At 40.8% G+C, this 24,256-nt stretch overlaps 1 protein-coding gene across 7 annotated transcripts in view; it reads right to left on the bottom strand.

The window, feature by feature from the left end:
- DYNC1I1 (dynein cytoplasmic 1 intermediate chain 1) overlaps nt 1-24,256 on the bottom strand; it is a 186,583-nt gene that overhangs the window by 79,560 nt on the left and 82,767 nt on the right. For all 7 annotated transcript variants that reach the window (XM_033052408.2, XM_033052435.2, XM_033052451.1 and 4 more), the window contains one exon: nt 4,400-4,489. In XM_033052408.2, coding sequence (XP_032908299.1) covers nt 4,400-4,489 — 90 coding nt within the window. The remainder of the gene's footprint in view (nt 1-4,399; nt 4,490-24,256) is intronic.

The following is a 24,256-nucleotide window of genomic DNA, read 5'->3' as shown; positions in this document are numbered from 1 at the left end:
AGAAGGAGATTATTAAAACCCCTTTAAGAGCTGTATTATTTCTTTCAGCATCTATTTAAAATCCATGTAAACTTTAGATGTGCTGACGACGGAGGATGGCTGAAAGGTACGTGGTGAGAACTGCAACGTGTGAAGTGGCTCTCAGCAGCTTTCAGTCCTTGCCTGCTGATACCTTGTGATCCTCCTGTTTTTCTTGTGCTTTGCACTTTCATGTCAGGCTTGATATATGCCATATCCTGCTTTGCTGTGTGCCATACCATGGTTTGATATATGTCATGTCTTTGTTGTGCTGGCAAGCCCCTTCATGGCATAACCACCGAACATAAAAAGAAAGATTTCAAGCTTTATTTTGGGATTTTTTTGATTCTGGAGTAGCAAGTTGCAGAGCCTTAAATTTGACACTGTGCCAGGCAGGGCTGTTCCCAGTACCTGTGCTTCTCCAGGAGCCATGCTAGACACCATCCCTGAGCATGCCTGAGCTGGCTGTAAGGATGGATCAGCTCACTGTGGTGTTGGTGGCAGTGAAACCCTGGCATTTCTGGCCATGACAGACCTCACCACAACCTGTCTTGCTTTTCCAATACTGATGCCTGAGCTGTCAAGAGTGAAACCATCCCCACCAGCCCAGCCTGCTCTGTGGACACTGGAGCCCCATGCCCACAGCCAGGGCAAGAGCAAGGCACAGCAGATCCCAGCCTTTCCCATCACAGTATTTATTTTGTGCAAGTTTCTGTGGACATGCACATGGCTTCAGATAAATGCAGGTCGATGCCCACTTTCAAGACCTAGCCTGTTCATGTGGTTTCTACCGACACAAAGAGGAGTCTCAGGTGGAGCTCCAGAGCTCTCTGGTGGTGGAAAACCCCATCCCACTTGATGCCACAGTTTGGGACTGGTGTCTTGTTTACGTGGTCAGGAGAGGCTGGGAACAGGCAGAGCCCAGCCCTGTTCACTGTCAGTATCCCACAGTTGGTTCTTCCAAAAACAACAGGGAGAGCATGCACTTGAGACATGGGTGGCAACAGGCAGCCCCTGGAAGGAACACGAGGTGGTCCCAAGGCTTCATACACTTCAAGTGGTCACTGAGTTAGTTCTTCATCTCCCACTCCACTTTGGGAGGCTCAAGCTGTTCCTCTGCCCTTCACACCACCATGGCAGTGAAGTTCTGCAAGAGGTGCATGCCAGACAGACTGCCCTAGTGCAGGTACACTGTGGGCTTTGCAGTGATGCCATGGCCAGAACCAGGGTCAGACCCCGACTGCTGAATAACCCCACCAAACCTCATAGAGCTCTGGGGGAAGATGAGGAAATTAGGCATGCAGTAAATGCCTGAACTACCTATAAACCACATAGAAAAAAAAAATCACATTTCCTCTTAAAATACCATTATAAAAATAGAGCACTCTTGTCCTGTTGGTTTGGAGAAAGGGAGACTGAAAGACTGCATCCAAACTTTATTTTTTATCTCGATCAATTTTTGAGTTATATTCATGAAAAAATGGTCTGCCTTTCTCTCCCTGCACTTCTCTCTCCCATGGATTTTTTCTTAACACTCCTATAACTCAAAAAAGGCCATGCTGATGTTTTTTAATCTGTTAAAAAATGTGCTCCCTGAGCTGAAACCAAATTTCAGCCCAGAGCAAATTTTTACGGCTGGGTTATAAATCCCTGAAAAACAGGATTCATAATGGAAGTGCTGACACAGCCTTAACTACTATATAGCAGTGTGAATGGCGCCACTATAATGTCTATTAGAGATTCTTTAAAAAGTTTGCAAAATATTGTCTTGCCTTGCAGAGAAAAAGAAGCCAGAGTACTTAATGCCAACATAAACATGCTTTTAACCCATTATGTGCTAATTTGCAGAAAAGCTATTAATTCTGAGTAGGCACACAGAATGCAGCACTGACAGGAAATGTTCTTCTAAACTCCTGTTTGACTTGTAACATGGTTTTAATCACTCCCATGAAACACAAACGATGGTTTCAAACTCTGAATGTTGCTCAGAACATGAGAAGGGTGATTACAACAGAGAGGAAAATGGGATTTTGTAGGCAAAAGGCTAAAGCCAACAGGGAGAGCATGACACCACATACTAAAAAACGGGACTCCGTTCCATGTCAGTTTGGGGACAATGGAGTCATTGGATTCACAGCATTTAATGCCTGCCAGCAACACACCACTATTTTATCCATCACATACCAAAGGTATTTTATCCATCATACACACCAAAGGTCAAGTTTGCTTTTTATCAGGCAATGAGCATGTTCTCTTCTTCCTTAAACCCAGTCAAATGTTAGCACCTCACAAAGTCAGTTCTGCTGAAACAAGCTGTGCCTTCCTTTTACAGCCTGCAGTGTGTGTGCCTGAGAGCAGTGCTAAACCAGCCCAGATGATCTACTGCTCCTGGGGGTCTGCTAGGCAGGGAAGGGGAGCACTGCCCTCTGACTAAAACACAGCAAAGAAATAAAAGATGTTGGCAGTAGTGGGTGGTGAGCAAAGTACATAAAAGGCTAACTTGAAAGTCCATAAAAATAGTGAAATAAATCAGTTCAGGGTTCTATTTTGATTTTTTTTCTTCTTCTTTGAGGAGTTTGTGCTTTCTCCCCATGTATAAGCATTAGCATCACTTTTTTGTGAGAATAAATGGGTGTAGGATTAACTAAGTCGAATACTTGTAAGTTGAATACTACAGGGACATTCAGCAACTGAGGACAGTGCTTATGCATAGTGTGCAATAGTAGGGACTTTTATGGCTTTCTGTTGCCATCAGTAAAAGAGGTACTGTGTTCAGTCCAGTGACTGCAAAAGTCCATATGCAAGTTGACCTCACAGTTTTGGAAAGAAGAATAATTTTCATGAAAAATGAAGTTGCCACATTTCTTGCTCATGTCCTCAGTTCTCCCTTTTCAGTCTTGCCTGATTCCTGTTCCTGCTGTCCCCACTGCTCCCCTGTGCCCATGGCATCAATGGCTGTGGACAGTGGAAGCAGCAGAATGATGAGGAGCAGGACTGAGTTTATATCTCCACATTTCTACAAGGACCTAAACAAGCAATGAACACTGCAGGATTTATGGCATGGGTGATTTCTGTGATGCCCTAAAGATGGAAGAAAGATCAATTTATAATCAAAATGGTATGGCTAGTACTGCAATTCACTTCAGTGGGTGAGAATAGCAAATGTGGGTACTGTGTACCAGATTAATTGTTTTTGGATACTGATGAAAAGATACCAGTCTCTCCTGGATGAGAAATAAGCATTGAATGCTGTATTCCCAGTTGAAGATTTCATTGGCTTCCATGTAAAGTGACTCCCTATTTTTCCCCTAGTGAGATTATCATGGGAAAAACCAAGCTCACAGAATTATCCTTGTAATGATCACCATAGCAAGAAATTACTTAGGCCCTACCTGAAGAAGTAAACTATCTTTCAAGAGGCTAAACAGAATTTTGAGCAGTCCTGGCAATACACAAGTAAGAAATGCTGGAGAAGAAACCCATTTCCTTCCACCCTGCAGCTGCTGCTATTTCAGCTCTTTTTCCCTACTCAACACAGGAGTGAGCATTTACTGCTGAAGGCATTCACACACTAGAATAGCCAAGACCCAAGTAAATTTCTAGATGAGGAAGACCAAATGTCACATCCTTCTTCTAATTTGAAAGCTAGGACAGGTCTAAGGAAAGGAAAAGAGTCATCAAGCATATCTACCACATGCAGTGCTGACATGCATGACTTAAGCATCTCTTGTCTGCACCAGAAGCAAGTAGTAACCTGAATTTTTGTCTCTTGTAACCATGCAGAACACCTCAACACAAAATAAGGGATAGAAGGGCTGGACCTGTCTGGCTTCCGGGGGGCGGTTTTAAGTTCCTTGAAGCAGCTCCCACAAAATGTTTGGATTTTGACAGAAAAGATTTTTCAAGCGAAATTATTTTCTGCTGGAAGATTCCTGACTATCACTAGGTTTAAGTTTGTTCCTCTCAAGCAGGCAGACATTTATGGGCTCCAAGTACCTTTGAAGACCAACAAATTTTGTAGAGATACTGAAGTGCCTGGCATTCCCATTTTAAATCTTTCACATAAGCAGGGTATTTGAGCCTGAGGACAAATTAGTACCAGTACTGAGATCTAAGAATCCCTACTTTGTTTTCAAATTGTAAGGACATGTAGCTTCTTCTAAACAAGTCTCATGGCTTTCACAATCTTCTCAGGCCTACCACCTGGGTGTCTGGGATACAATTTTCTGCTTTTACGCTACTCATATGGTTTTGAATCAATAAAACTGGTGACTGTTTCAATTTCAGTGGTCTCAACAGTGGAAACTACTTATGAGAGAAACTACTTCCAGGATCCAGTCCTTTAAGCATCTAACATCATCCTTGTCATTTTTTAAAGTACCTTCTTTCACTTCCTGTTTCTGGTCTTGATTTTCTGTCTCTAAGTCATCCTGTGTTTTTGGCTCCACCATCTCTTCATCATCTTCATCCTCTGAAAAAAAAAAAGGAAGAAAAAGATTTGTGAGATTCTCCTTTTTGAGGGGCCTGGAAATTGTCTGACTTCTTTACAATGATAAACTGTTGGTAAACCCAGGTAAAGCAAAATGCCCAATACATGAAACATATACATTTATGCTCAGAGTGACATTCTCAGACATTTCCCCCCTGACGGCAAGATAATCTGGGCACCTGCCACTTCTGCTCCCCATAACTTCCCATCTCAGATGTCAACTGGATATCTCCCTGACCTCGGATATGACTTCTTGGATGGCATGAGGACAGACACAAACATGTTTCAGCCTGGCAGCTATTCCACAGCTGGGACACCTGCTATCCAGATACCTCATTTCCAATTCAATTCTCACCAGATTAATTTGTCTTTTGACCTACAGGAATAGGTTAAACAGAAATCTGACCTTAGGTCAGATGCCACTAGCAAGAAAACAAGCATGGCACAGTTCTGAAAAGTCATCACCATCAACTGGGGGGATACAGCAACCAAAAGTGGCGTTTGGAGCTTAGGAACCATTTTTGCATTAATACAAATTTAATGAACACTAAAGTTTGACACATGTCAGCTACTACTGCCAGATGTTTTAATGACCTTTCCTGACCTATGCAAATGCATCTCTCTCTCCCCCTCTCTCCCCACACTCACATGTTCTCATTTTATTTGGGAGGGCAAACCATTCATTCCTTGATGTTTCTCTGAAGTTACAATGGTTCTGATTGTCCAGACCAGAACATAATACAAGCAGAGCTGGAAAGACAGTGATGAACCAAATTGGCTTGGAGTCTACCTAGCCCTCATTACTTGTTACCAGCTTGTTACAGGAAAGTGATCCATTTTCCCTGTGCCCAGGGCTGGCTCACAAACCACTCAGATTCCTGAGAGGATAAAGACATACATAGCTTTCTGGATTCTGTGATCTTTGAGAACTGAAAATAGAGCTGGTCCTACAAGTATTTAACAATTAGGATGAGTAAAAGCACGGCCTATGGAGGAGTTATTTTGGAGCTTGACATACCACCAAGGCATAGCAAGAATCACTGGTGCCCTGTATTGGTCCATGACATGAAAGAGCACATGTTGTCCTGGCCGTGGGGCATTCAGCCATCAGGAAAAACATTGCAGCTCCACCGGGAACCTTTCTGAGCAACCTGCTGTCACCATACAGCAGTGTCATGGTGTTTCTCCAGGCACACTTCCTGCCCTAACCTGCCATGTTAATGGGGAAAACACATCATGCTTTCCAGCTGGTTGGTTACTGGCACCTTCTGCTGTGAAGGCTGGCTGCAATCAGTCCTGGCTTCTTGCGAGATGGTGGTGCTGACAGGTTGCATTCAACCAACAGGAACATGCAGCTGTATCTTGTTTTCAATAACGTAACAGGCACTGTACTATTCCCACCACATTGCCTGCCTAGGACTTCTCCCAGAAGCCCAGAGGGGACATGTTGCTAGCTGCCATATGGGCCATTAACTTAAGAGCTGGACTCCATGATCTGTGTGGGTCCCCCTCAAACTCAGAAAATTCTGTGACTCGGTGATTCTGTGGTATCTTGGCTGGAGATCATGGCTTAGCCACATACTGTAAGGAGGTGTCTCAGCATGGACAGATATGCTTTTCCCTATTGGGAAAACAAGGAAATTTTGGCAGAAAATCTGCCATCACCTCCCTTACTGCTAGTGACTGCAGTGGGGAGAAAGGGAAAGCTCATCTCTCCATCAACCAGGGAGGAGGGATAACCGTGTGCTTTACAAGCTGCAAAGGGAGGATGAATCCAGCATGGATGAAGAGGCATTTCCAGAATTAAAAGCACTACTAATGAATGCCACTCCTTTACCAGGGATTTGTCAGACTATGGAACTTGAAGTGGAAAAAAGGTAGAGTACTCATAATGCCTCCCTTTGGTGCCTACTTTTCCCTAGGCACCCTGCACAGAAGGACTAAGGAAGAACTTTTAGAGAGTAAGCCAGGGCATTCAGTTTGGCAAGGTAAACACATTGCTCTGTCCACTGGCTGAAAGACAGATAACATCCACCACAGTCAGCAGAGAGTCGGTGAGAAGAGCTCTCTGCTGTGCACACACAGGAGGGGTAAAAAAAGCTCCTTCTGCCATTGGTCCGTGGCACTAGTGGAGATGGGGATGCATGCAAGAGAGGGGCACTCCCAGCTCCAAAGAACAGGTGAGAAGTGTGAGTGCCTGGCATGGCAGGAAGTGAATCCTCTGCTAACCTCAAATACCATGCACACACAGATAGGATCACAATGCTGTACAGATATATACACACAGACAGAATTATGGCAGATACTAATAAAACCAGCTCCTACAAAAGTTTTGTAAGTCTTGCATTAAAAGTTTTCATTCCCTAAAGCACCAACTCTTGGAACCAACTGTTTAAATATGGATTTCTGCTTCCATTTTTAACCTTTTTCTAACCTGCCAGCTTGTGCAGGGAAGTTTCAGAAGGTGAAGGATTTGAGAAAATGTTCAAGCAGCAAATAAAAACTACACCAATATTCAACTGAAATGTTTGAGATTTTAAAGGCTTCTTGCAATGCTTTTTAATGTTTCACTTGCAATGTGGTAATGGATAGGGATGATGTAGCAAATTTAGAACTTGAGATTTAGAAGCAGGTTTTCAGGTTGAAGTGAAGCAAATTGATCCCTGTTTCGAGAAGTTCTTGATCCCCTTGATTTTGGGCGCCAAATTATTTGCTTGCTTATAGCCCTTTTCTGCTTCTAATGCAGAGTAGGGATAAATGGAAGTAAGTAAAGGTTATTAAAACACATCACATGTGTTTCCAAGGGCACAAACTTCAATTAATTATTTTTACTGAGAAAGTACTGCAAGAGTTCTTAGCAGCTTAGACACTGTTTAGATGTCCTTATTTATTTATAGAGAAATGTATGCACATACACAGAGAAACTCAGCTGAAAGAATGACAGGGTTGTGAGTCAAATGCTAAAATCTCAGCAAATGCCAGAATTTGGATTGTCTGGGCACGATTAGCTTCTTTCCCCTCCCCACGTGTAGGCATGATGACATAATTCTGGAATTTCCTCCCTCTTGAGTGGTTGGCTTCATTTTCTGGGTGCTCAGCAAGAGACACCTGGGGCCTGAAATGCAGAAGTGCTGAGAGCTGAAGTCAACTGGCCCTGAGCTTTTGAGTGGAGAAAATCTTACGGAAATTCTACACAAAAAGCTCTCACAGCTCCCTCTTTCAGCTTTCACTGAAAGTTGTCATGCTGACATATTTGTTCTTTCTCCCCCTGTGCTTAAGTGCTTTTGCAAGATGGCAGTAATATAGTAAAAAAAATAGAATTCTCACCCTGAATAGATGTTTTGCAGAGATATGTTCATCAAAATTTGTGGCATATTAAGATGCTGCTGGGGAAGCAACAGAAAAACTAAATCTAGGAAGTGGATAAATGTTTTTCTGCGTTCAGTGTAATACTTTGATCATGTGCACTAATATGAGGCCAGAGCACTGAGTAGAATAAGATAAAAAGCAGAAAGGTTAAAAAACTGTCCCCCTATTGACTGGCTGAAGCAAGAATTTGTTAAGGCAAAAAACATTATATGTGACCATGCAATAAAATTGTACCATCCTACATTTTCAAGTGGGCTAATTAATAATACCCAATAAATCTGCATCCTGAACTACCCAATGTTGCTTGGTTCTGCAACCTAAATGATTATTTGTCATAGTTTTTATAGATCTATATTGCACATTATTTAATGTATGCATCCTTACACATGTTCATAGTACATACATTTGCTTTTGTGTTAAGCATGGTTATTATGCATTTGCACATTTGACTGCACATACACATGGTTCAAGAATAATGGGAAATGCTTCAGCATTCATTTTCCTGTTTTATTTAAAGATGATAAAGATAGCTTTTACTGTACATTTACTGAAGAATCTGTGAACATCTACATAGTTATTCATTTCCACATGTGCCCACTCAGATTGCAATAATTTTCCAGGGAGATGAAGAAACATGTGCAGTTCCTGAACATACATAGCCTTTCCCTTTTAAGAGCATATCTAATATTAGGAAGTTTAGAGAAATAACTTTTTTAGCTGCTCACATCACAGCAGTCACATTTGTCACATTTGGCAGAGATGCTACCAGCACCAGTAGTAGTGTTACACCCTGCTCAGAAGAGAACAGGGTGTAACACTATCAGAACTCTAATGTCTATTAAAGGAACCACATTAAAAGGAGCCAGTAACGAAGGAGTGTATAACTGCTGTGCAACACTTCTCCTTTGTGGATATAAAAGGACTTTGCAAGGCCAGTTTTGGTGTGCCTATTTACCACACAGAAGCTGACAGCTAGACCTACTCACTGCAGATCACTCAGTAGACCAGCAGCTTAGGGAAGATAGAGTGGGCTTCAGATTTTCAGCCTAGAGTCCTGCCCACTAAGGCCGCCCTTCCTTTTACTGTAAATAAACAAATCCTCAATGGAAATGATCATTAAATGCTTGGATAATGATGTTTGTCTGCTGAAGCTAGTGGAGCCAAATGTGGGATTAATACAGACTGAGATAACTGGACCAAAATCCTTTCCCTCATAACTCAGTGATTGATGACTCTCCAGGCTCTAGGAGGTGGCAAATCAGTCTGAACAGTGCTTGACAAAGTAAAAGTAGAGCAATTGTTTTCATCTTGGTTGTAGCTTGAACAGTCTTGCTTCTGTTCCAGACAAGAAGCGGTCTTGTCTGTCTAAAAGCTTGTCTGTTTTTCCCAGCTAAGTTGCCCTAATTTTTTTTCATCTAGGTGTAAATACTAATTTTCAAATGTTAACCAACTACTAGCTCCAGTGAGCCTGCTCTATGCCTGGTCTTTGCCTTGGCCACCACAACCACTTGCAATAGGTGGGACACGGGAAAGCCCTGTGAATACACAGCCAACTCCCTGGCAACTGCAGAAGAAATGCCCAGATGTGCTGAATTGCATCAGATATTCACAGACAGCCCAGATGATCTCAGAAAATAAGACCCTGCATTTCTGCACTGCTGGACTATTTAATACCTACTTGGACTTTCCAGGGCTTTAAACCACAGTATTTATTTTTACAGCATATAAAAACATACCAGGCACATTCAAGACAAATTAGAATACTAGAATAAATAATTGCAGCTGAGAGGACTACACAAGACATTGGCTTAGGATTTTAATTATTGAGATGAATACTGTTCTGCCTTTTTTGGATTGCCAGTTTTAGGCAGTCAGCACTGGTACTGCTCAAATAGATTCCTAAATAGCTGATTTTTGGGAGGATTTATGTAGTTATAGGTCCCTACTCTGCTAATACACGTAGCATCAATTAAACAGCAGGCGGCATGTTGTGCATTCTTCTTCAGTGGAGGATTTACACCTCCTCAGACCTGCACCTCTGAAGCCAAGAAGTTGCAGCTTCTGTGTATTGTTTCTAGAATTGACAGCTATACTGAACTGGACTGATAGGTCTGGTTTTAATTCTCAGTAGGTACAAACAATCCCTTTGTTAAAGACACAGTCTTAAAATCGCAATTTAATTAGCATCACAATTATACATTTTATTGACTGAGTCAGTGATATATGAGAAGCCAGTGGGTTATTATATGAGGTTTTATATCAGCATGGACATTCCTTCAGTGTATGAGAAGGATCAGCCATGCATGTGACACATTCAATAAAATCAAGTGTCTTCACAAAAAGCAGACTTCATATTTGCAACTATGAAATACCAGAAACCACTGTATCAGTTTTATATTTACAACTGTTCAAAATAACTTCGCTGCTTCTGTTACAAAAGAACTATAAACTGAACAAGGATAAATGCATTGCGTTTATATTGGCATAAGCCTGGAGCAAACAAGTTGAATACTGTTGGCATTATCCTTAGTAGGAGTCAAAATACTGTATTTCCTTTATGAATATGTTCTTTCCATCACTAGCAAAATATGCAACAAGCAAGGGAGGACATATTTTTTCAAACAGGACTGCCTGACATTCCACATTTTTGAAAATCTATGACTTGCAATCTGGCTGAATGACCTATTTTTCATATAATGTCATTTTTTGAAATATGTCCAGTTTTTCACTTTCATCTTTTGACTGTCCTTTGAAGCAAGGAGAGAATTAATTCATCAGTAGATCTTGTTTTCAGAGTGGGATGTGAGACTGGACGTACATTGGGCACATGTTAGTCATCCCAGATGGAAATATTCTTGCATTAGGGCTCTTCTTGGCAATAGGGAGCTGCCTTCTAAAATGTACTTCATCTAGCCAAAGCAAGGAACACTACTCAGATCTCAATACTGAGAAAAAACCCCAAGGGTGAACAGAACTTACCCTAAGCTCCATGAAACAGGCAACAAATTTCAGATGAGAATTTCAGATGAGAATTTCACATGAGCTGGAGTTTTCAAGTATATTTGCAACCAAGAATCATATGCATGCAAGGCAATGCTGCTCACTACCCAGAAAAATACTTAAATGTGCATTGGAAGAACATAAAAAAGTTCCAGGTCATCCCTGTGAAGTTCCCCATCCCTATTGCAGAGCACTCCCAAAAAACCATCTTGTCCTTATGAACTAGCATAGTGAGTTGTGCTTTCCAATGGCTGTCAGATGGAACAACAACATTAGAAAAAGAAAGGATAGAACTGATGAATAAATTTCTGGAACCATCTTATGTCCACAGCACCTATAAAACTTGAACATAAATATATGACTTTCTTCCTTCATTTCCACATACATGATTTTAATTCTGAAGAAAACAATCTGTCTGTTACTTGACTGCAGTTCTTCAAGAGCAAGAAAAAAATCACAGTGCTACAAGAACAGACTGCCTAGCATCTTCAAACTCCCTTGATTTTTCAGAACAAAAACCTGACATATCTTTTGTCATGTTTTGTTATCAAAGTGCTGTGGTGCTCTTATGCAAAAGAGAAGCTTTACATATAGCTAAAACACAGGCTGTAGGAATCGTACTGCTTTTACCAGAATCAATATATTGACTGAGTAATTTTAAAGAAAATATTGTTCTAAAATTTATGCATAAAATAATATAATGCTTGACACATATATCATTTTAATCCAGAAGACTGCAGGGCAGTTCTCCATGGGAATAATTGATTTAGCCTAACACCTTCCACAGTAAATAGACTAGTAATGATACATCAGTTTTAAAAAGTGCAAGACAAAAGAATAAATCCTAATTTTCTTGATTCTTGTAAAACTATGTGCATCTCCCATATCTCTGACACATCTAAGAAGGGTTTTCTGATCTCATCCCTTATTCTGCAATGCAAATTTGCAAGACTTCACTCCTCATCCCATAAAGGGCAGGTGTTATTACCAGCCATTACAACCAGATCCCCAGAGTCCTCCTCTCAGGCTTCAGCTATCCTTGTACAAGCGCAATGAAGGAAATACATATTTCACCCCAAAAACAAACACTTAGCCTGGCTGACTGAGAGAAGTCATTTAGTTCAGAAAATTTATTTTGCCTACAGCATAGGCCGTGCCTGTGCTATTGCCACTTAAAAATTTGTCCTGAAATTTACTACACTTCCCTCTTAAAACAAGCACACCGTAAGTAATTTTTACTCAACATTTCTTCTCAAAGCTCTCCTTAACAATTACCACATTCAATTCTGAGGTCCCCAGTATATGATTTCTCATAACCATCTCTTATCTAAGGTTACACCACTCAGCTCTTGTCCCTATGCCTCTTCCTGACTTGTGTTTGCAGTCAGATTTCTTTTTGGTACATTATGAAGACAGACCTTATTTTTCCATTTTGTGACAAATGATAGACTAACAGAGCCAAACGGCAAGAAAATGTCCCAGAAAAATTTGTTTTACTTAGCATTTCACTAAACTCTTCATAGCCCTGACTGCAAACCTTTGCACTGGTTCAAATGTTAGGATCACTGCTTTAGAATACAATAATTTCTTTACCAATTAAAATGGAAAGCTGCTTCTGACTCTTCAGGGAAGCATTTCTCTAACCCAAGAAACTGATTTTCCAGTTCCTTGGCCTGAACACAGTTTTCAGTTGTGGTGAGAGTCTAAGAATTCAAAGTGTCCCTTGTTTTTAGTTTCTGGTTGGTCTAGATCAGACGTGGATTTTTCTCTCCTCTTTTGGACTGTTGCAACATCACTAGTTGAAAGCATTTTTCGGTCCCCAGAGAACTAAACTGCAAAGTACCCCACTGGAGTCATCACCTCTTCTAGCTGACTCCCTTTTCTCCTCTCTTTCCCTCTCCAAAGCTCATGTTCAATTCTATTGTGGTTGAAAATATTCCAGTTGGAAGATGTAACACAAAAAGAAAAGTACTGAAGTTTCCTTTCTTTGGCCATGTTTGGGCTTTCAAATAAAAATGCCAACATGAAATAATGTTTGAGCCTCAGAAGCCTTACAGTAGCATTTGCAGACCTCCAGCTCCAAAACCAAATGGTATGAATTTAAAATACCCTGTTCCAGTTAAACTGCAGTTAACCTTGAGGAAGAAAAAGATGGAAACCCTTTATTTCTGTGGATGAAGAAGGGGGTTCCTAAACCATGCAGATTTTCACAGCCTCTGAAACATGTGAGGATTCGTTCCTGCTGTGCTGCTGGAGGACGTCATGCCAGCAGTGTGAAATGACTCCTGCCCTGGGAAAGGGCACTGAGACACATGGCAAACTTCTGGAGTGGGCCTGCTCAAGTCATTTTCAAACACTCAGATCATGCAATAGCGTTAAATCACAAAAACTTAAGTATGTTAATGAAAACCAGTCCCTGCAAGCTATGGCATGAGCAGCAATTGTAAAACAAAAGCTGCTTTCACACTAAACACACACACACACACAGATGAAGTATCTGGCACTTACACTGTGCCTGATACAGAGGTCAATCATGGTTACCTCAGCTGGTACTGGGTACTTAAAACCTTAAGTACAATGTAGACCAAGTAAATTCTGTGGGATTGCTACTTCTGACAAGAGGGGACTAGAATTTCATTCACAGACTCATTTATTCCAAGTGCAAATGACTTTAGACTCCACTGGCCACCTCTCCTATTTTCCACTGTGCTTTGGATAAGAAAGATTACAAAATCTGGTTGTTGCAGAAGAAATTAATTCTCCATACTGTATCTCTGCTCATGCAGCCATACTACTATCCCTTGGGTCAAATTCTCCAGCCCTGACCCTGGGTTTAACTTCTCCTTCAGGTATTAGCATGAGTTATGGTCTTTCTGAGTTTTTCCTTTGTTTTTGAACATGAAATAAATTTTCAGTTCAAGGCCCAGAAATCATCTGAATGGCCACACAGTTTTTTGTATGACCACGGCTTAACTTTTAGTGCCATCTTTTCCACGAATCTCCTCATCTTAGTTCTATGGCATTTTAGGAATAAAACCCAATGCTCAAGATGTAGCATTTGATTTTGTAACTGAAATATCTGACAGCATGAATCTCTCTACATTTACACACAAACCTCAACTGACAGAAATGGAGACAAGGCTGCTAATATATTAAAACTAGAAAGGATAATTGGAAAAAACAACTGTATTCATAAACAATTACCACAGCAAATAGACAAAAACTCCCTCTCTTTGTCTCCTTGACACACACATGCATTCTCTCAGCACTTTAAAAATAACCATTAGTCATATGGCAAATGCATTTTACATGAGCAAAGATTAATTTCAACATTTTTCTTAGGAAAAGGCAGGCAAAAAATACTTTATTAAAAATTTTTAAACTACAAAAGAAATGCTGGGTCAGGGCTCGATGAGTGTGTGCTTATTACTTTTATAGGCACTAAACAGACCCCACTTAATTCTGTTTCCCACTGACGCCACTTCACCTTAGTCACTGGTGTTAGCCATGATTTGCATCAGTGTATGTGAAAGAGGAATTCCCTCTGACAGTTTTGAACTTGCCATATTTTAATTTCATTTTCAATTTAATATTTTTGTTCTACCACACTGGAAGAGGAGAAGCTTCCACTTCTAGACACTCACTTGCAGGGTATCCAGGCGAGCACACCTTTTGGTGGTAGAGAAACCAGGGCACAAGCACATCAGTCACTCCTGAAATAGCTGAAGAATAAAACCCTGGTCTCCTGATTCCTAAACTGATATTTCAGCCACTGCTTCCCCTGAGGCATGTGATCAGGGCTGCTTTGGAGGCTGCTCAGCCCTCATTATGTTAAACCAGCTGTTAAAAAACAGCCGGTGTCCCCCAGCTGCCTGTTGCAGCCTGTTGGGAGAGCACCCAGCTCAGGGTGCTGCTGTTCCCAGGGCTGGGCACCCCCTGCCCTGACCCTGCCTTCCCCTCCCTGCCTCCACAGCTCCTGCACCCCTTTGCTTCTTGCCTCCACTGGCCACCCCTGCTCTACTCAGGGTCGCATCTCAAGGTCTCCCATGCCCTCAGGAAGATCCCTTCCTTCCTCCTGGCTCCTCTCCAGCCTCCCTGGCATTGGTCTTCCCAAAGCAGATATCAAAAATCCCCTACTTACAACCTGGGGCTTTCTGCACGCCAGGAGCCCCACCCACCTGCAGATACCTGTTTGACACAGAAATGCCCTCTGATTTGGATTCTCAGATGAACTTCTAGGTTTTTTCTGAGAACTTGGGTTGTAAGACATTAATAAAAAAAAAGAAGACAAAAAGCAAACCCTATCACCCAAGTTCACAATTGCTATGGTTAAAACCCTGTTTATCTGTTGCAACTCAGAGGATCAGGTATGTTTTTCTGTGCTGAAGCTCAACAGACTTCAGTAGGTTCAGACAGAAGTAGGTTTAGACTTCAGTCTAATCAGGCAGACTGCACCTGCTGTTGGGGTACATGGGAAGATTAAACTGCACCACAACCACTCACTGGAATATGCTGCATTTTTCCCACTTCACAGTTCAGACTCGTCAGGAAAAAAATTTCTGTGGCTACTTTATATCTGTCCCTCTTTGGAAAATGGATGCTTTGAAGTGCCATACAATGCCTGCCTGTAAATTAAAACCTTTCCTTTTCTCCCAAAACACTGCCAAGTCCTTCTCCTGCAAGCTCTTGGAACCTCTCAGCTACAGACAGGAGTGTTAAGTCAGGAGAACTGTATGAAAACAGATGAAATAAGCTTAAAATAAGCTGGGTTATGCTCATGATCCTTTACTTGAAAAGGCAGCTCTGCATCAATTTCTTTTTTTTTTATTTTTTTTTTCTTTTCTTTTTTTCTTTTTTACTTTCAGAAAGCAAAAGGAAGAAGTTGCTGGCTTCATCCCCTGTGTCCTTTCACTGTAACAGATCTCACAGCTGGGAATTTACATGTGTTAACTTGGGATGCCACAAACCAGGCAGCAATGAGGTTGTCATCCTGATCTGAGGAAACACAACGTGCATACATGCCAATGAATTTACTGCAAATGAGGCGTTTTGCTGTGATAATTCAAAGCACATTATGTTTCATCTGTTGTCTCTTCCATCTATAGCCAGATCACAAATGCCAGCAATGCTGGAGTCATATTCTGTCAAAAAGGTGCAGCTCCATCAAATCTTGGTCTTTTGTAAAATGGTGCCACTTTCTGTGTGGAAGTGGGAAAATTTAAAAAAAACAGGATAAAGAGACAGCCCTGGAAACATTAAAATGTCCTATTCTCACATTTTCTGAGGTGATTTTTTTGAAACCTTCCATTAAAAAGTATTTCTTGGAATTTTTACCTTTAGACTACTTTAAAGCAAAGTAAAATTGAAAGATTTCAGCTTTGTTAAAACATAGATGTTTTCAGTAACCAGACTGGAAAATAAGGCAAAATTTTACTTAAGGTGGAGTGTGAGTGCATTGGAGTCTTCTTTCAAGCTGGTACAAAATTATATTTTGAAATTTGAAATTTCACAGCACTGCATGAAGACAAGATTCCTTCTGGGCCTGACTTTAAAGCAGTCATTGCCTAAGGGATGCAGTCATACTTGAGTGGCAATTTTACAATCTGATATTAAAGCAACATAGAAGCACACACTGGGTTGGGGATAAGGATGTCTTTCATCGCCATAATGACAAGATGTCTTTTCCTGTGATCTGAGATTCCCTCTCTTACGACTTCAGGTTAATAATTTCTTTTAGATGGGACAAACTTCAACTCCTGCTCTCAGTTCTGAGTGCCTGAAGGCAAATTTCACATCCAAATCCTGAGAACAAGATAATAGATAGTGGTAACAAACTTGATGCACACCTGAAACACAGCCCAGTACATCGCACAGGAAATTAGTAAACAGGCATTTATTGCTTTTGCAGCCTGATCCTGACTCTTTATATTTGCATGCAGAACCCAAAATGAACAGGACAAATGCATTATGAAGCCAGAGTAGTGCTACCAATTCATCTTGATGGCTCTTGCATGGAGAAAAATTGTGCAAGCCAAGTCTGACCAACGTCTCAGAAACCATTGTCCCAGTTGCCTGTACAGTGACATGGTTGGATAAAATAAGAAAAATCACCTCAACAGAGATGTTTGTTTTGGGGGTAGGTACTGAGGGTAGTGCTAAATTCAGCAGCCACAGCAGAACAAATAGAAATTGTGAGCTTTCCACTACATTAATGAAACTTCATTCAAAAGGTGGAGTGTAATGTTCGTCCAAGATGGATAATTCACATAAGCTGTGTGATTCAAACACTCATGTCTCCACACCAGCTCCACACCACCTTGGGATTTATGTTTTATTTCAGTTTTCATCAGGCTGCTTATGACCAATGACAAAAGAGCATGTGTGCATTTTTCTTTTTCACAGGTCCCTGTTAATGAGGACTCTGTTGCATTAAGATAGTCAAGATTGTCTCTGGCAAAATGTGTTGAACCAAGGTGTTTGTGCCTGCGTAAAATTAAGCCACAAGTAAAGCACTTACTTCTGACAGCAGATTTATAATAGGAAAATCCCAGCAGGAATGAAGAGTTACAAACCCCCGTTGTAGCCTTTTTCATAAACTTCACCTTGATTTAGTATTTCAAACAAGTAGCAGGAAAGGCTAACAGCAGAGGTAATCCTATCATCTTTTCTCCAACAGCACCATTCCATCTTTTTGACTTCCTCATGCTGCTAACATGAATTCAAATCATCTGTGTTTAAAGTTAAATACAGTGATTGACAGATCTTTGTAGTCTCAGTTCATACTGAAGATTATTCTAGATACCTATCAGTTATTACTACAAGCCCTGTCTGATATTCAATACCTACAGGGAAAATTGTTTTTAACAGTGTAATGTCTGATCTATTTTGAAAGCTATTTTAAAATAAGAAACTAACTATAACCAGGTGGCTAAAATCTAGACAGGTTTTTTTATAGCTTGATTTCTGGGGAGAGAAGGTTGAAGATAACAGCAGAACTGTCTTATACTGCTGTAACAACCATGATACAGAGCAAATGACAGGCAAAAAAAGCATTTTGTTTTGATTCCATGGTATCAATTTCTGTAAATACACCTATTCCAATTACACAGGACACGGGAAAGTTTAGGGGTTTGCTCCTAGCTCTCAGAACAGGCTCATGACACACTGCTACAAAGTAATTGCTTCCTTTTATGAACACAAGCTCATTTGCTGTGCTAGAAAACTGGGATGCTGGAAGCCACTTCTGGATATGCTAAAAAATCTTCTTGTGGATACAAATGCGAAATAAAATAGCAAATGCAGTGGGCAGACCAGTCATAGTGCTCAAGGACCTGCGATGCTGAGAGGCACAAGTTCCTCTTCCATGAGCACCTGCCAGCCCCAGCACTGTGCTGAGCAATTGCCTTGCTGCTACAGTTACAGCACTACAGAACAGGCTGGCTTTGGGCACAGGAAGATCAGCCACTTGGGTGGGAAAGCACTCTGGTCAATACCCTGTGCTCACAGGGAACTAAGTGGAAGCAATGCTCTCTCACATGGTGTGCTGGTTTTGCAGCTCAGAAAAGGTGGAAGATGGAGGAAGGCGGCCAGGCAGTGCCAGCTAGTGCCCATCATTGCTTCCATGAGCTGATTGCTCCACTTCAAGGCAGGCTGTTCCCTGAGTCCCATTCTTCCCCACCACTCCATTTGCTGCTGAAAGATTTTGACTAAGAACTGGCCTCATTCTCTCAATGCTTTCCTCCACAGAACTGGAATGTAATAGCAGGGAAAGAAGTACAAGAGAAGCAGCTTGGCACAAACAGCAGGCAGGATGCTGCCCTCAAACTCCACCACTGTTGAGAGCTCCTACCAACATGACTGAGATCCCACACATATCTTTGTGAGACTTGATTAACTTTGTGCTTATGGTTAAATGAATCTGAAACTGTTAGGCAAGGGCTTAACAGTGTTGCTCAGTTCAACAAAATCTTTTCTGGTTTTGTGACTGGGATGTGAGGAGCAAGCACAGCTAGTGTGTTTTGGCTGTAAATCATGGTAGGAAAAGAATAAACAAAACTGGGGAACAGAGCTTGTGTATCTTGGGTTGGTTGGGATGGTTCAGGCTGCTAAAAATTCCTAGTGGCTTTTTCAAGATTGAATCTACCCCTGGCTGTTATTCTGTGTGCTTAGCAATGAAAAAAGAAGTACAGAAGAGTTGAAAATACAGACTTTATAAAGCCATACTCAGCCCCCTAAAACCAAAGGCAGTAATGGCATCAGTAAATGCATCAGTAGTTTGGCCAAATTGGAAAGTTATGAAGATGGGCAAATTCCATCAGCAGAATGACAGCTAAAAATAATCTTGCATGGAAATGTGCACGGAAGTTCATTTTTCATGCGCTGAGCAAATAAAATCCAATTTGTTTTTGCATTCTCTGTATTACCCCATTACACTTCACGAGAGCTTGAAAGAAGATGATGATTTAAATAAAAAGATCTTCCCCTGTTTGTCAAGTTGTCATTTTTCCATCTGCAAATAATGAAACATAAACTACTCTGAGAGGGAGAGAGATGGAAGGGAATGTGTTCCATGGATCTGTGGAGAACCACATAGAAACATATACAGAAAAAGAAGCTTCAGCACGGAGCACTTCCTGACCTCCTCTTGGCTACAAATCTAAAAGAAGTCTCCAAGGCAAGAAGCATGAAAGAGCTTAAACAAGAAACCCTTCAGAAGTACAGCTCTTTGCTGCATGAATACCACAACACAGGGAAAATCTGCTGTGTAGGAGTACAGTCCTCCCACTTGAAAAGAGCTGGTAATGCCATCATGTCACGGAAAGATTTTCTTCATGGCTTTTGTGCATTGAAGGCATTAGCAAAGTGGGAAAAGTGTGAGCTGACAACTGTGCGAAGAGTTTCTTAATTACATTGTAAAGCATGTCTCATTTAAGCATGCAGCAGAACTAATGTTAAAAATACATGTCTTCCCATATAAATGGATGTGAAATCAGTGCAGGTTAATCTAGCAGATAGTGCACTCCAGAGCTCTTTACAAATGGTAAGAAGTTAAGCTTCATCAACAGAACATTAGGACAGCTACCACTCCAGCTTCTTCCTGCAGTGTTTGCTGCAGCAAGACTCACAATCCGTGGCTGGACCTTGATATAAGTTGGTCCATGCTTCAGCATTTGGCCAAATGTTTTGTCTGTCCTGACTGTTCATCATTTCTCAGTTCACAGACTCTCAGTTTGGGATATGTTGACCCTTTCCTATTTAGCCATGTCTGGATGTCTGCTCGTATCTCCCGTGCCTTGTAGTTTCAACCAATTACACCCAGCGTGCTGGTGGTAGCGGCATTGGAGCTCAGATCAGTGTCTTGATGTGCTCCCACCCAACTGAGTTTCTCCACCTGAGGATCAGAGCTGGCTCCCAGATGTACCAGACTGCACACCAATAGCCAGGCAATAAGGAGCACCAATGCTGAATGTCATTCAGCCTTGAGCAGAGGCTCAAACTGGGAACCCTCATGACCACAGAAAGAAATAGTCCAAATGTCAGAGACGAGAGTTGAAACCAGGGCTCTGTGTTTGGGTCTGATACCTTACACAAAAGTCTGTCTGAGTGACCAAATCAAAGTTTTCAGCACCTGGAACATGGGTAAGACCTCCTGGCTTTTGGACTAGGACCACTGCCTGAAGACCACACTAGGATAATGGGCTTTGCCATAAATGCCTGACTTCCAGGTGTGCTGGAAATGAAAATGCTTACTCACTATTTCCTTTTGTTACATGTTGGGGAATAGCAGCCTCCATTTCTGTGCATGTAATTTTTCTCATTTCAGCTGGTATATCTGTCACTCTGCTGAGCCTGACTAGTACTATAAGAACCAGAGAATATCCTATACAAATTAGTGAAACAGACACTTGTACAAAATCCTTACATTAAATAAATGCCATAGTACATTTCCTCCCCCACCACATCCTGCACACAGAATTCAGAATTGAAAACCAGACTTGCTTTCTTTCCCTGCCTTTGGAAAACTCTAACTAGCATTATTCCCCTGCTGCCCACAGATCCTTCAAATGGCATTTTCCTTCACTAGCATGCCTTTCAATTTGGGAAATCCTTTCTTCCTTTCCTTCACTTGCCTTGGAAGTCCACTGTAGCATATCCAGAGCACGAGCTCTGGTTCTTGTGATGCTTGCACAAGGTCGAACGTGCACATGCAAGCTCACACATGCACATCCAAACACAGGGAGCTGGCAGCACTGGTGCAGCTCAGCACCTCACCCTGCTTTGGGCTATGCTTTGATACAACAGGCACTGGAGTCTTGCAGCGTGGCAGCAATAAGCTGTTCCAAACGCTTTGTGTTTTGTCTCCAGAGGAGGTGTGGTGGAAGCACAAGGGATACTTGATCATAAAATGCTGAATATTCAAGTCCTATTCCCCTCCCACCATCCCATTTAAATCAGCAATGCAGTTGGAATGAAATACAACTCAGATTTCAAACATTTTCTTATTTAATTCAATTTACTACTAGATTGATAGCTAAACTCAAACCAGATTTTACTCCTTTTCTCCTCGATGGGAAAATAGAGATGACCAAGTTCCCTTTGAACTTGGTTTAAAATGTTTCTGTTTTTTCCTATTAACTAAAAGCAAACAAACAAAAGAAAGCAATTATTAAAGTGGTCTGTACTCTATTTCCAGTACAGGATTCATTGACATGGGGTAAAGAGCTGAGCCTCTCCAGGTCTAATGGACAGGTGTTTCTAGTACTGACACATTGGGTGGCTATCTCAAAAAAGGACAAGATCTTGAATGAAGTTTTTATTTTTAGGAACAAGTTTTTCCTAAGTTAAGGTGTCCTTTGACTGGTAGGAACTGTGATTTTGGGGGCAGGTAGCCCCAAGAGTTACCCATATACACAAGGAGAAGACATGTAGGATCACAAGAGATAAGGTTGAGAAAAGAATGTACTCAGTCATTATATGTGTTGTACTCATTGAGTTTTGAGAGGAGTAAAACCAAAGTAATACGTGATCACCTATTTTGGGAATGACATGAGTAAATGGGAATGGAAATTGATAAGAAAACCACAGTTTCCAGTTATGTAAATACCAAAATTCACCAGGTAGAAATTTCTATCAGTGTAAACAAGGAATAGTGAGACTTTTTTGGAGTGATTCTTCAGCAGAATGGAAGACTTAAAAGGTTGTGAACAGGGCACACTGTTCACATGGGAAAAGTGAACCTCAGTTCAGCTTGGACTGAACTCATGCCGCCAACAGCTCTGTTCTTAAGCAGAGATGTTTAATATTCACAGATGTCAATTTTGCCTCTTTCATAAACATTAACTGCATATTAATGCTCTTTTTAATTTTTTTTTCAAGTCCGGTTTTGGTGACTGTGCCAGAGTTCAGATATTTCTCCAAAGCTTGGAGGACTTAATTTCAACATCTATTTTTTCCTGAAAGTACACTGGAAATGCAAGAAAATCTGTCTGTTCTCAAATGTCCACCTCCTACAGGTTTAACTTAGGCAATATTTACCAACTTGCTCACTGTTTTTTTTTCTCATGGTTTGCTCGAGTGCAAAAGGTAATAGAGGAAAATGACGAGTAGATGATCTCCTGAGGTCCCTTCTGGCCTCAAACATTACTTGATTCTGTGAAAACTGCCTAAAATTTACATATCTGTGTCTTCAAACATAATGAGCTGTTTAAACTTTGGACAGACGAGATTTTTTATCTGAACACTCCTTTTGTCAGCATTTATTAATAAAATTCTAAATTAATTTCTGAACAAACAGGAAACATCACAGTGTTTGTAGCTGAGGCCACTGCTCAGTTTTTTTTGATAGCCTGAGACCAATGTGCTCTCCCTGCAGTTACCTGCATCTAGCAGGAGAGTGGAAAGGGCTGTTCTTTTACTTCTGTAATCATTCCAGAGCCTACAGTAATGAAATACATCTAGAACCTCCTTCTACATTTATTTTCATCTAGAGGCCTATTTCATACACCCCAAGCACAGCTCTATTTCACACCTCTCTCATAATTTCAGTGAGTGCAAGTCCAGGCACAAAGCAGACCTGCTTCTGAAGGACTCAGTCCTGCGATGTCTACTTATACTCAGCTCTGCTCTGGTGTTTAAAAGCTTTCCTTTAGAAACACTTTACAATTCAAAAGTTAGAACTGTTTTCTGTTCAGAAAACTGCTCTGTCCTTGTTTGTAGACCCAAAATTTCCTCCATGTGCACAGGAATGCAATAAACACACAAGGAGAAAAAGATCCATGAGGAAAATAATTTAGAAATCAAAGGGTCATAATATACCACTTAAAGTATTTTGTGGATTGAATTACTGAATAATAATGAAAGATGATAGATTAATGACAACCTGGTCCAAAGACCTCTATTTATACCCAGGCCAAACAAAATGGTAGGCAGGTGCAGTGTATCCCGGAATCCATAGAGAACTTCTGTCTGCCCCTCACTTTTCAATCCCATTAAAGTTATTATATCTGCTTTTGTAAAAAGACAAAAAATATTTCCCAGAGTTTACTACAAATGTATTTTATCTTTAGTATTTACTTCTATCAATTACATTTTTTGGCAGTACTATAAAACAATGCAGGGCAAAAAAATCTCTATCTATTGTAAGTAGAAATCCCTGCAAAATTACTTTCATCTTTGTTTAGAGGAAATCCAGACAGACTATTAAAATATCTTCCTTTTTTGTTGTTTTTCTTTCTTCCTGGTGTGAACAACCTTCTGATATTTTTTTACTCTTTTAAGAATTTGGGAATTTTTTGTTTTGTTCTCTGTTTTGCCATGGCAATGTCATCACAAAATTGCCAGAACAGAAAGCTTGAGCATAACAGCAAATCATTTATAGAATAATCCCCAACATTTATTTCCTGCTTCCAAACAATTTTTTAATGCTCATCTTAATGCCTTCTCTAGCTCCTGTTCCAAAAGCATTTCTATTCTTATACAACTTTTTGTTTCACATTCGTACTACTTCACGCTATATGTTCTGTAACAAATAGAAAAGCCCTAACAAACCAATTTCCTGGCAACAAGTTTGCTCATTTATGAATTCTTTTTAAAATGGGGTGCTGGGGGGGAAAGATGCTCTATTAGAAACTTATGGCATCTAATAATTATTTAATTTCCCCTAAGTTACAGTTCTTTGTGACAAAGACCCACAGTAAATGTACCAGTGAAGATCAGAAGACTGAACATAATGGACTTTCCAAGCTAAATCATAAATAACAGCACATTTATTGCAGTGTTCAAGTTTCTAAGGAAGAGTAATGACTGGAGAAATGAATGATGGTCTTGAGGACTTCTCTGAGTCAAATTCTGTCTGATGGCAAGAAAAAATTGCTACCTGAA

This window comes from Catharus ustulatus, chromosome 1 (assembly GCF_009819885.2).
Source record: "Catharus ustulatus isolate bCatUst1 chromosome 1, bCatUst1.pri.v2, whole genome shotgun sequence".
In the NCBI taxonomy this organism is placed as follows: Eukaryota; Metazoa; Chordata; class Aves; order Passeriformes; family Turdidae; genus Catharus; species Catharus ustulatus.
This window is presented reverse-complemented; position numbering and strand designations above follow the sequence as displayed.